The following is a 13,076-nucleotide window of genomic DNA, read 5'->3' on the forward strand; positions in this document are numbered from 1 at the left end:
ACAGTCCAGTTTGGGGGGATGGGGCTGGCTCTGGGACCAGTTTCACTCTTTCTCTTTCTATCTCTCCCCCTCTTTTTAATTGTTGTCAGTAGATTTCAGAAGAGCTTTCACCCTGTTTTTCGTTTGGTTGGCTACCTCGTTTTTGATTATTATTATTATTATTATTGAATACAACCAGTATTTTATTTGTTATTAAGGAATTTCTATCTTGTAAATCAGATAAAACTTCTCAGAACAGGTAGCTTAACAAAATCTGCAGTAAATGACAACACACACACACACACCGACACACCGACTGTATTTTTCCATGTATAAAACTAGTTTTTTTAAAACCCAAAAATTAGGTTTAAAATTGGGGCTCGTCTTATACACAGGTAGTGCTAAGGAGTATTTTCTTAATTTGGAGTCCCCCAAAATAGGGGCCGTCTTATACATGGGGGCGTCTTATAGGCGGAAAAATACGGGATATATTATCTCATTGTAACCCACTGTGAACTACGGAAAGGGATCCAGCATGTATTTATTAGCAATATTTATATGGCACCAAATAAGAGAGATCTCTAGGCGGCTTACAATAATATAAATGTTTTAAAGGAAGCAAATAAAATAAGAGCAGCCTGGCTGAATAACCCATTGAGCATCCCCTTTCCAGCCATGGCCACCAGATGCTCCCAGGAAACCTCCTGGGAGAGAATGAGGAAAGCAACCCTCCCTTTTCTTGATTGCCCCCAGCCCCACCCTACACAATTGACACATAGCTGTCAACCGTCCTTATTTGGCGGGAAACTCCCTTATCTCAGTGCCGTGTCCCGCTGCTGTCCCTTATTGATGATGTCCCTTAAATTTCCCAGGTTTCAAAGGGAGCGGCTCCTCTCCCTCCCTCCCTGCCGGCCAGGGAGGAGGGAGGCTCCAACTGTGTTGCTTGGCTGCGTTGCTCACCCAATAAGGACTCTAAGAACGACTGGGGGATGGAGCTTGCAGGCCTTGTGCCAATCAAATCAGCTGCGTTGCCTGGGGACTCGCCTTTGCTCAGCGCTTCCCAGCGGAGAGGCGACGGTGGTTTTCCTTGCTGCATCCCCTTTGCCGGGTTGCTGCGCTGTGGGAACCACCGCTTGAGGCTTCGTTTGGCTGCTGGCTGGGCTTTCTGCCTTTGGCTCGGAGGGGCTCAGAAGTTGAACCTACCTGTGCCTGGAAAATCCCTTATTTTGGCTGCTGATCCCTTATTTTCGAGGCTGCTGGTCCCTTATTTTCAAATCTGTGACAGTTATGAATGGACACACAGAGGGTCCATTTAATTATTGTGTCTAATTCCTTTCCATAGGTCTATCTTCTATGAACTGAAGGCAAGAGAGCAGAAGCAAAACGAGATGGGCCCTTTTTTATTCATTCTTACCACAAAGAGACAATATGCAGAGGGCAGGCGGCAGCCATGCATTCAACCAGAAATACACTTAGGATTCCTCCAAACAATCAGGAATCCCAGCCATGCAGGAATTCTCCCGATCACCTTTGCTGAACATGCAAGCACTTGCAATCCTGCTCCCCGCTTTGCATGTGGCAAAGAGAAGAAGGAAACAGATATCTGGAATATCATCTAAAAGGAGAGTGGCCTTCGGTAGCTTACAATAGCAACCAACAACCTCCTGCCTTGTTCACAACATTCAGAAAACACCTCTTGTTTAGGATGGCTTTGCCAACACAGGCAGGCTGAAAAATATAGCACCATCACCGCTGCAAGACTAAATTTATTTATTTATATTTATTTAAGGCATGGTTGTTGTTGTTTTTCACAGAAATTGTGTCCTCCTTAAAAGAGGGAATGTGTTGCGGTGAGACCTGGAGACTGACTTCCTGTTTGTAGGTGGGTCCACTGGATAGCCACAACGCCCGATTGGTAGGTCCCTTGCTGATGGGTGTACTCTGGCCAATGGGGTGCAGTCTAAACGATTCGAGGGACCTATTTAACCCCTTGCATTTGACCCAGAGATTCTCTTTTGGCTCGTGCAAACAGTACACCCGCCCACCTCTCCCTATATTTAGGATATTTTGCGACTGACCTTGCTATGCCATTGTGTGTCGTCTGTCCTTGAGACAGGGGCACAGCAGGGATTTTCCCCACTTGGCTTATTGGCTGTTGCCATTTGGGTTTCGCCTGCTGTGTAGCAAATCGTCACAACTTGTAAGGCTGCGGATAGGCTCTGGTTCAGGTGATAGGGATGGGAGAACGCTCTCACCATCCCTATGTGAAGGGTATTCCGTTAAAGGAATCCAGGGACTCATTGGTTTGGTCAACCCCTTAGAGCGGGTGTGCCTGTGCCTGAGTTCAGGGGAGCATCTGGGGGAATGAACAGAGTCTAGGGACTCGATGGTTTGGTCAACCCCTGAGAGGGGGTTGTGCCCATGCCTGAGTCCGGGGAGCATCTGGGGGAGTGAACAGAGTCTGTTCCCGGGCTTTTCCCCTACCTCAGGTGTTCATCTTTGTCTGACCTATGGCAGCTAAAAAAGCCAATGCAATTCTGGGCTGCATCAATAGGAGTATAGCATCTAGATCAAGGGAAGTAATAGTGCCACTGTATTCTGCTCTGGTCAGACCTCACCTGGAGTACTGTGTCCAGTTCTGGGCACCACAGTTCAAGAAGGACACTGACAAACTGGAACGTGTCCAGAGGAGGGCAACCAAAATGGTCAAAGGCCTGGAAACGATGCCTTATGAGGAACGGCTAAGGGAGCTGGGCATGTTTAGCCTGGAGAAGAGGAGGTTAAGGGGTGATATGATAGCCATGTTCAAATATATAAAAGGATGTCACATAGAGGAGGGAGAAAGGTTGTTTTCTGCTGCTCCAGAGAAGCGGACACGGAGCAATGGACAGTAAGAGCTGTTCGACAGTGGAATTTGCTGCCAAGGAGTGTGGTGGAGTCTCCTTCTTTGGAGGTCTTTAAGCAGAGGCTTGACAACCATATGTCAGGAGTGCTCTGATGGTGTTTCCTGCTTGGCAGGGGGTTGGACTCGATGGCCCTTGTGGTCTCTATGATTCTATGAGAGCTCTGGGTCAGCGCTACCTGCAGGTGTGTAGAGAGCTAGTTGAACCAGAGCCCGTGCAACCACTCACTTTTTCTGTAATCAATAAAGTTGTGGCCTAAATTCTGCCAAAAACCAAAACTAAAATTTGAGTCAGGTGTGTATTTATTTAGGGGGGGGGTCTCTGGGTCTGAACACACAAAAGGTTCCAAGAGTAGTTTTCCCAAGATCAATAAAAGCAAGATGGTATCTGCCTGTGGGTGGGTTGGAATCTCAAAGACACAACACAGAAAGGAAAAAGCGGGATGAGGAAGAAAGAGGAAAATAAGCAAACTCAGGCACCAATTCTAAAAGTTAGAATCACTTGTAGTCATAATGACTTCACTGCAATGTATCTTACAAGTTTCCCCTAGTTTTGATGGTGGAGGCAACCGGGGGGGGGGGGGGCGGAGTCCACCAAAATAAGGATGAGGCCAATACATTCACACAGAAGAAGCTAAAAATTAAAGTAAAAATTAAGGCTTTGCCCATCCTCTAGCTTAAAAAAACAACACAATTTAATCAACACCGAGTTTTAAGTTTCAATCCGATAATACAGGAAGCTTACAATCAAAGAGCTGGTTTGTTCAAATGTGTATGTGAAATCCAGTGCCTAGCATAATCTCACTACCTCTTAACCACAGATGTGCTGATGAAATAATAATAATAATAATAATAATAATAATAATAATAATAATAATAATTTATTATTTGTACCCCGCCCATCTGGGAGGCTTCCACAGAGACAAAAAAAAATACACTAAAATGTCACATATTAAAAAATGAACAGGGCTGCCTTAAGATATCTTCTGAATGTCAGGTAGTTGTTTATCTCTTTGACATCTGATGGGAGGACGTTCCACAGGGTGGGTGCCACTACCGAGAAGGCCCTCTGCCTGGTTCCCTGTAGCTTTGCTTCTCGCAATGAGGGAACCGCCAGAAGGCCCTCGGCGCTGGACCTCAGCGTCCGGGCAGAATGATGGGGGTGGAGACGCTCCTTCAGGTATACAGGACCGAGGCCGTTTAGGGCTTTAAAGGTCAACACCAACGCTTTGAATTGTGCTCGGAAATGCACTGGGAGCCAATGCCAGACAATAATGCCAGAGTCAGCCTTCTGTGCAACCCTCTCAGGGTCTAGACTTGGCAACCCTGCACAGCCTTTATGTGCCCTGGCCCTCAGTCCCCAAGTCTTCTCAGTCTCCAGCTTATGATGCTTCTATCTGCACTTGGGTCACACACCTTGATCTAACTCTGCTACTTGCTGTGACCCTTTCCACCTAGCCTCTGGGCTCTCTGATACCTGCTGAATTCTCTTTCTCCCCACCATTCCAGTCCCTCACCTGCCCTGGCCAGATCTTCTTTTTTTTTAAAAAAAATATTTATTAACAGTTTAAAGATTACAAAAAAAGAATTAAACAAAACAATATGATACAATACAAAAACAAAAACACTACATAACACTAACCTTAAAACATTGAATTAACAAAACAAAACAAGAACAATTAAGAGCACATCCAATAATTTCAATATCTTATCTTTCATTCACTTGTTTCAGCGACCTCCTCATGCCTCCCTTTTTGTATTCCACTTCAATTAACTGTTTCAGCAATTCCTTTCCATCTTCCTCTGTTTTCTGTCCTGTAATTTATCTTAACATATTCTAGCCTTATTTTTCCCTTTAATGCATTAACAATCTATTTGTACTTAGTTCCTTATAACATTTCTGCTAAAGCCATATAACTTCATTCCAACATTTTTCTAACATTCATTGATTTTACAGTATTTCTGTAAATAATCTTTAATTTTTTTCCAGTCTTCTTCCACTGACTCTTTGCCCTGGCCCGATCTTCTGTCTACATGCCTGTATCATTTAATAGAACCATAGACTCATAGAATTGTAGAGTTGGAAGGGACCTATTTCATTAAGCTACATTTCCCAAGGCATGTGCTTCCCAGCCGGAAAACCAATCAAGGCCAAGACCTGCTTAGGCTCAGCAAGGCTGTTGCCTTGTATGTCTTTGACAGTTAAGTCCAGTCGCAAACGACTCTGGGGCTGTGGCGCTCATCTCGCTTTACTGGCCAAGGGAGCTGGCGTTTGTCCGCAGACAGTTTTTCTGGGTCATGTGGCCAGCATGACTAAGCCGCTTCTGGCAAAACCAGAGCAGCGCACGGAAACGCCGTTTACCTTCCCGCCGGAGTGGTACCTATTTATCTACTTGCACTTTGATGTGCTTTCAAACTGCTAGCTGGGAGCAGGGACCGAGCAACGGGAGCTCACCCCGTTGAAGGGATTCGAACCGCCGACCTTCTGATCGGTAAGTCCTGGCTCAGTGGTTTAACCCACAGCGCCACCTGCATCCCCTGTATGCCTTTACACCACACCATATAAGGGATGCCTATCCCCCAAAGGCTAAAACCTATCCTTTCTAACAGAAGCCAGGCTGTGAAACCTTTGTTGCTAAAACCTTGTTCCTCAAGTAGGAATGTTCCATGCCATCACAGCAGCTCAGCCAATCAGTGTCAAGAAACTACGCTGCTACAAGCAGAATACAATATAGTCCAGTCTTCCTCAAACTCGGCCCTGCAGATGTTTTGAGACTACAGCTCCCATCATCCCTGACCACTGGTGCTGCTAGCTAGGAATCATGGGAGTTGTAGGCCAAAAACATCTGGAGGGCTGAGTTTGAGGAAGCCTGATAGAGACTGTCAGCAGATAAAAATATAATTAGATATGATTGTTGTTTTTTTTTTAAGAAAACAAAAACGGCTCCAAAAATAATAATAATAATTAAACGCAGCAAGATTACAAATCTTGTTCACGCCATACAGCAGCTTGTTACGAAAGTGTCAGGTTCCAATTACGATGTCAACGATGTGATTTTGCTTGTGATTTATAGCAACTTAAAGCAAGTCCTTCTTATTGGAATCTGCGAAAACCGAACTCCGCTACAGAAATCCACGTTTTAACCTCTTTCTTTACAGAAAATCCACATAAAAACAGCAACAGACAATGTAAACTTGGCCACTGAACACAGTAGGACCAAACAGGAGCTCAGGATTCAGCCCCTGCTCAAGCTTTGCTGCATGACGGCCACGCATCACAGGTTGGCATGCCCATCCCACTTGCACAATATCCATTTGAAAGGAATAAAAGATACCCAGCAGCCCTTTTTTTGGATGACTGCATCTGCACTTGGCAGCCTGATATGCTTCTGTTTCCAGCTGTACAACTTAATCAAAGTATATTTCCTACAGGAACAGAGCGAAAGAAAAAAGGAAATTCTCCCAAGAAAGAAACATCTTAGTTGCTTTAGCTGCTGCACTTTTCTTTCCCAGCAGAAAAGGTATAGGAGTCTTTCTTTCTCGGAAGAATCAGTGGGCGAGTTCAGGCATCACAATAAACCGTGGTTTACCACAATGGGAACAAGCTTCAGCTAACCTCGGGCTTTGGAGCTTCTGCCTCCTGGTGTAGCCACAAGTTTCAGTTTCCATTAGCGTTCTGCCTGAACCCATAACTGTGGTTCATTGTAACTACGGTTTGTTGAAACAGGACCATTTCACAATCCATGGTTTCACGCCGGCTTGTTTTAAGCAAGCTACTGCTCATAATAATCACACTGTGTTGGGTTCAGACAAAATAGCGAGCTGTGTTGAATCTAAATTGAAAATGAATGCTTCTGATCTCCTGGCTTACTGTCCAAACTAGCTCAGTGACTATGTTGGGAACATTGTACCGTCCCAACGTGTTAACCAAGAGGCATCAACTTCTCCTTGACTAATTCAGCCATTCCTATAAGGAAAATTAGCAATGTCTCTGTACTGAGCAGGAATTCTGATGTGCTCAAAGGTGACCCAAGGGGTTCCTAGGTCTTCCTAGCCACAAACTACACTTCTTCACTTCGCATGTATCAAGACCAAACCCCAGATACCTGCACTCTGCTAAACGGCCTCGGTCCAGTATACCTGAAGGAGCGTCTCCATCTCCATCGTTCTGCCCGGACACGGAGGTCCAGCGCCAAGGGCCTTCTGGCAGTTCCCTCACTGCGAGAAGCCAAGTCACAGGGAACCAGGCAGAGGGCCTTCTCGGTAGTGGCGCCTGCCCTGTGGAACGGCCTCCCACCAGATGTCAAAGAGAAAAATAACTACCAAACTTTTAGAAGACATCTGAAGGCACCCCTGTTTAGGGAAGCTTTTAATGTTTAATAGGTTATTGTATTTTAGTGTTTTGTTGGAAGCCGCCCAGTGTGGCTGGAGAAACCCAGCCAGATGGGCGGGGCATAAAAATAAATTATTTATTATTATTATTATTATTATTATTATTATTATTATTATTATTATTATCTCCCTCACTTGTTTTAATGTCAAAATCTGCTCCAGTTTATTCCTAACAGACGGGTTATTTTGCTTTTAAGTTTGCACTTTTAATGCTGGTATGACCCTGGTGTTTTGTTTTGTTTTGTTTTGTTTTAAAAAGAAGCTTTTCTGGGGTGCTCTTCTGGTTTTTTAAATAAAGAAGTTGTAATTGTCAGTGGGTTGCTTTTTCAAACTACTGTAAGCTGCTCAGAGAACCCATGGGCTGAAAACCAGTGTATAGCTATTTCAATAAAATAACTGTATGGCTCAAATAGTTTTCTCCCCAGAAGTATGGGATTGTTGTTCTGTTTGTTACTTTGTTATGTATTTTATACTGTGAACCACCCTCTGATTCTCAGATGAAGGGTGGTCTGAATGTTTAATAACAATAAAATAATAAGTATTTGTTGCTCTTTGAATATTACAGATACTTTTATCTGCCAGCTAATAAACATTCTGTCTCAAGAATATCATTAGATCCAGAACACTTAATGGGTAAGATAAGGGGAGGGGGAGTTTCGTTTGTAATGGGATTTTTTTTCTGTGGAAAAGAATTAAAATGGGTGTTGTGGAAACCACAGTACAATTGGGACAGAGCACCTCACAAACTCCTTAAAATGTGCCGCTTTTATTTTTATCTGTCTGCTGTCCAACAACACAGTAAGCACTACTTGACATTCACTGATCGTACCCAGTAATATCTTTATCTGAATAAGAATGCAAATTGCAGGAGCGCTTTTTTTTTTTATTCCAACGCCTATTCTGTGGCGGCTGAATAGAGTGACCACATGTTCAAGGCTGCAAACAAGTTCACTGACCTCCCTAATCATCTCTGCCATTGCGAGTGAATGACATACACGGTCAATTCTGCCTTGCCTCTCCACTTTCATTCATAAAAAAAATAAATGACATTGTTCTTGCAGCAGTCCTGAGAAAAAGGAGACGAGAGAAATGCAGCCCAAATGAGGCCCCCAGTATTTTCAGTTCGGATTCTATTCAGCAGCAGACCCACCATCTGCCTTCTTCCTGCTAACAGCAGAACACCTCCCTGTAGAGATGTCAGAATTTGCACCACCTCCACTAATAGCTAGTATTCATATTAGCAAACATACACATACCTCCAGAATGCCTCCTTTCAATGTGTGTTTTATGTAGCTGAGCAGAAGCACAAGGCAGTAGCTGTTACAACTTTCACAGCCCCGTGTGGAGAATTAGATCACTGGGGAAAAATGCTTCCAAGCCCCTTTATGGAAAATAAGGTCTTGAGCTGTGTTAAAGGCTAAAGCGGCCGAACAACAAGCCTCAGTAATGAATCAGTACCCCCACGGCCCATTTGACCAGGAGAAAGTGTTTGCTTGTGACTGTGCAATTTGCAGATTCAAAAGTAAACATCTGTGTTTTGCTTGGCTGTGAATTTCTGTCTTCTATATACAAGTGATTCAACAGAACCTTTTCTTATGGACCATTTTATATTGATAGTTCATTCAAAAACAGGGATTTATCAATCAAGCATCTCTCTCTCTCTCTATATATATACACACATATAATGCAATATATAGTGCAATATATAATGCAATATATAGTGCAACTTTGTTTGTGCTGCTAAACATTGGGAACCATTGGGACCAACGTGCATTTTATTTAACAATCTGAAACCATTTGCTGCTGTTTATTCCATTAGGATTATACCAACGTCTGCGCTCAGCAAACTGCACTCTTAGATCCCTAGTCCGAGATACAGTTCTTGGAAATAAAATGCAGTCGCACTCAGGTAATGCCATTCTTGGTAGTGTATATCTGACAACAATCCCAAGCCGATCCTGCTATATTTGTACAATACATGTTCGTTGCATTTATATTTTTAAGTGCATGCTTTCAGAATGAAAATCACACACACATACAACATAATGTATGAAAAGGCCCTTAAGACTGCCTAAAGACTAAGACTGCCATCAGAGTCTATACAGCTGGGCAGTTCTACCTCTTTGAAAATGGAAAGAAGTGAAAATACTATTGCCAGAAAGCAATTTTGTAGACCCAATCTAGGGATTTCATCATTCTAAGACACCTCTGCTGGGCCCTTCCATCTTAACATTCTAAAAATATGTACACCATTCAAGTACTTATTCCTTCAGAATGGTAGCGTAGCTACGTTATCAGCAGTCATAACAGCAGTACAGCACAATATTGTACAGTGAAGGAACTCAGTCCTAAACTTGTTTGTTCAGAGGTCCCATTCTGAACCTTACAAAACGTGGTTACATACTCCAAAGGAATTGGGTTTAAAAGCTCAAAACAAGGGCAGTCCACTATGAAAGAAGGAGCAAACACTGGATCAACAAATTGACTGTATACCTAGCGAGTTTCTGGACTGTTCTACAAGCCATGCAGCTTGTTCCATATACAGTACAAAACTTATCTACTTGGATCAAACTGAAGAGACGTCGCTCCATTATTCAACCAATTTAGTTGTGGGGAAATGAGCCAGGCAATCTACATGGAGACCCCAGCTTTTTAGTCAAACTTTTTTGAAAATAAAACCATGACCCTGGGTCAGGGCTCCCCCCGCCCCGCCGGAACTCAATTTCGGCACCTCTCGGGTGGGCACCATTGGCATTCTAAGAGTAAGAGGGAGGTGTTCATGGAGAGTTCCGGCACCTCTCTTCTTTGAAAAATAGCACTGCCCTGAGTGATCTATAGCTGTACCAGGAAAACAGAAGGGAAAGAATGTCCCGGTGTGAATAGCTGCCATGAAGCACATTTATTCCACCCTCATTTGTTTGCCAAGCATGTTTCATCTCTTTCCCAAACAATGGAAACCTGACACAGATAGAACTTTCTGTGCATGGTGTATACAGATGTATACCCTGACTTTTACTGTCTGCCAACAAAGGGGGAAACGATTAACTCTCTCTCCAAATGTTTAGTTTAAGCGATATTGTACAATGAGTTTCCCGCTTAAAATAAACGGAGCCAGTTAGATATTTAAAATTGAGTCATTTGGATATTTAAAAGGTTCAGCACAAATTTTCATGTCTCTCTTACTTCAATTTCTAGTTTCCCAAAGACCCCCAAACAACCCTGTTTCTCCATTCCCTTAAACGCAGCATTTGGCTGGGAGATGTAACACTACAATGCACAGAACATTTCACTGAACGTGAGACTGGAAAAAAGGATTTGAAAGAAGGACTTGTTTCTTTCCAGTCCAGATTTTCAAATTTCAAAAGTACAAAGATATTTTGTGTGGGCCGAACACCCACTATTTCCAGCATGGAAATCAAGTTACGCTTTTCTGTGAAGCCACCGGCATCTAAGTGCATACACCCTAGCATTTGTCATTTGGCTAATGCTACAATAACCATTTGAGGTGCTTCCGCTTATTGGAGACTTGTAACAGTTTGGTGTTGTAATACTTCTGGTGGATCCAGCAGCAGTTTGCAAGTATGCAGGGAAAGTATCGCAAATGTGCAGAGCGGACCGTTCTGGAGGCAACAGAAACAATTCTATCCTTGCGTACTTCTCAAGAGAGCAAACTTAAGAGGCAGAGCTGTGCTTCTCTCTTGCAACAAACTACAAAGTCCTATGTAAAACTGCGCACAGGAGGGATGGCATTGGAAAGGAAAAGTTGCCAAGCTGAAGCCAAGTCTTCTGGGATCAAACACTGGGACACTATCAGGCAAGTAGACATCCAAAGCGTGTTCCCATTTTAAAAGGCTTATAACCTTTTTAGTCTATATACCACGGAATACAAAAAACCAACCAAAAAACCCCAACCTTGTCAACTATATTCACGCTTTGCAGAAGAAGCTGTCCTGTGGTTCCAAAAAAGACGATTAAGCTGTTTATGTATGTAATGACAGCAGCTAGGATTCCTTATGCGCAAAAAAAGGGAGGAAGGAGAAATTCCCACTGAAAAGGAATGGGTAAGTAAAATGATGGACTCTGAGGAATCAGCAAACCTAATGATGATTGTTTTGTGGAAGAATGGAAGCCTTTTGGGGGACTGTTTAAAGAAATAGCTTGATGGAATCGTGAGCAGGATTTGAACTATGAGCAACAGAGGGACTGAGAGATCATTGTAATTATGGTTATGTTATAAGAGAGAGGAGATAGGGGTGCAGAAATAAGAAGCTACAGAAAACGGGATGGGAAGTGGATAAAAGAAAAGAAAAAAAATTCTTACGTTTTGGAATGCATCCGTGAAATGCTTAAAAATGCAATAAAGTATAACTGGGGAAAGCCCTCCTGCTTCCTTACCTAATGGTGCTCTTGTCGGCGTTTCTTCGGGGTCTGGAATAGGAATCCTGGCGGCAGGGAGGCTGTGCACAGTGGCGACCAGGAAAAAGCAAGACCAGGCTCCCCACGCAGCAATCATTCCTCTCCTCTCGCTTCGGGGCAGCCCGCCGTGGGTCGTGGTGGCAGCGCTTCCTCGGCCCGCCTCAGCCATCCTCCAGATGCATGCTGCTCCGTGGGCTGGCCGGGGGTCTCCTTCTCTGGGTCCCCGAAGTGGCGGCCCCGTGCCCTGCAAGGAGTCGGGAGGAGAGGGACACTCGCGGAGGCTCCTCAGCGGAGAGGGCAGCTCCTCTTCCCCGCCAGCCCTGCCCCAGCACCGCCCGCCACCTCGGAAGGCGCGTCGAGCGCGCCTCGGAAGAACCATTTTTGCGCACCGTTTCCCCCTTCCCGGCCGGGTTTGCCCCGACAGCAGCCCGGAGCAGCCGCTTCGCCTCCCCTCGGGGCTTCCCTTCCCGCAACCCGACGCCGCTTCTAGGGTCCCGAGAGGGGCGCCGCCCTCCGATTAAGCCGGCAGTACCCGCCGGGGATGGCGCGGAGGAGCGGCCGCTTACCTGCTCCTTGGCGCCGCTGGAGCGCTTCTGGGCAGAGGCGCGGGCGGCTCTGCTCCGCTCCGCTCGCTCCCTCGCTCGCTCGCCAGCCTTGCCAGAAAGCCGGTCCGCCAGCCTGCCTGCCTGCCTGCCCCGCCTCACTGAGAGGGCTGGGCTGGGCGGCTGGGCTGGGCTGGCCGGCGGCCCCCAGCGGCGGAGAAGGGGCGGCGCGTCTTTGCGCCCAGGGCGCACGAAGCCCTCGAGAGGCGGCCCTTCGGCTGGACAGCGAGGAGGAGCGTGCGGCAGCCTACCTGAAGAACAGGGCGGGAAAGGCAGCCGGCGGGAAGCGCCCCCCCCTTGGGCTTTCCCCTCTTTCGTGGCCGGGGGTGTGGGCGCCCGTCTGCCTCAAGAGACGGCGTGGCGTGTGCGGGTTTTTGGCGCTGCTGGGCGACGAACCAGGGCAGCTGCTCCCTGAGCTTTCCCACCGAGACTAAACTCTTTCCCTTCCGCAGTGACCACAGGTAAATGTAAAGGGACCCCTGACCACTAGGTCCAGTCGTGACCGACTCTGGGGTTGGGCGCTCATCTTGCTTTACTGGCCGAGGGAGCGGACGTTTGTCCACAGACAGTTTTTCTGCTTCGTGTGGCCAGCATGACTAAGCCGCTTCTGGCGAACCAGAGCAGCGCACGGAAACGCCGTTTACCTTCCCGCCAGAGTGGTACCTATTTATCTACTTGCACTTTGATGTGCTTTCAAACTGCTAGGTTGGCAGGAGCAGGGACCGAGCAACGGGAGCTCACCCCGTCGCGGGGATTCGAACCGCCAACCTTCTGATCAGCAAGTC

At 45.8% G+C, this 13,076-nt stretch overlaps 1 protein-coding gene across 3 annotated transcripts in view; it reads right to left on the reverse strand.

The window, feature by feature from the left end:
- Nucleotides 1-12,374, reverse strand: part of FGFR3 (fibroblast growth factor receptor 3) — a 61,154-nt gene extending 48,780 nt beyond the window's left edge. For all 3 annotated transcript variants that reach the window (XM_081911725.1, XM_081911724.1, XM_081911723.1), the window contains exons 1-2: nucleotides 12,256-12,374; nucleotides 11,669-11,933 (exon numbers count right to left, since the gene is read on the reverse strand). In XM_081911725.1, coding sequence (XP_081767851.1) covers nucleotides 11,669-11,858 — 190 coding nt within the window. In that variant the 5' untranslated portion in view covers nucleotides 11,859-11,933; nucleotides 12,256-12,374. The remainder of the gene's footprint in view (nucleotides 1-11,668; nucleotides 11,934-12,255) is intronic.
- Nucleotides 12,375-13,076: the final 702 nt, after the last annotated feature.

The sequence above is a fragment of the Podarcis melisellensis genome, assembly GCF_964234715.1.
Source record: "Podarcis melisellensis genome assembly, chromosome: 5".
Classification (NCBI taxonomy): domain Eukaryota; kingdom Metazoa; phylum Chordata; class Lepidosauria; order Squamata; family Lacertidae; genus Podarcis; species Podarcis melisellensis.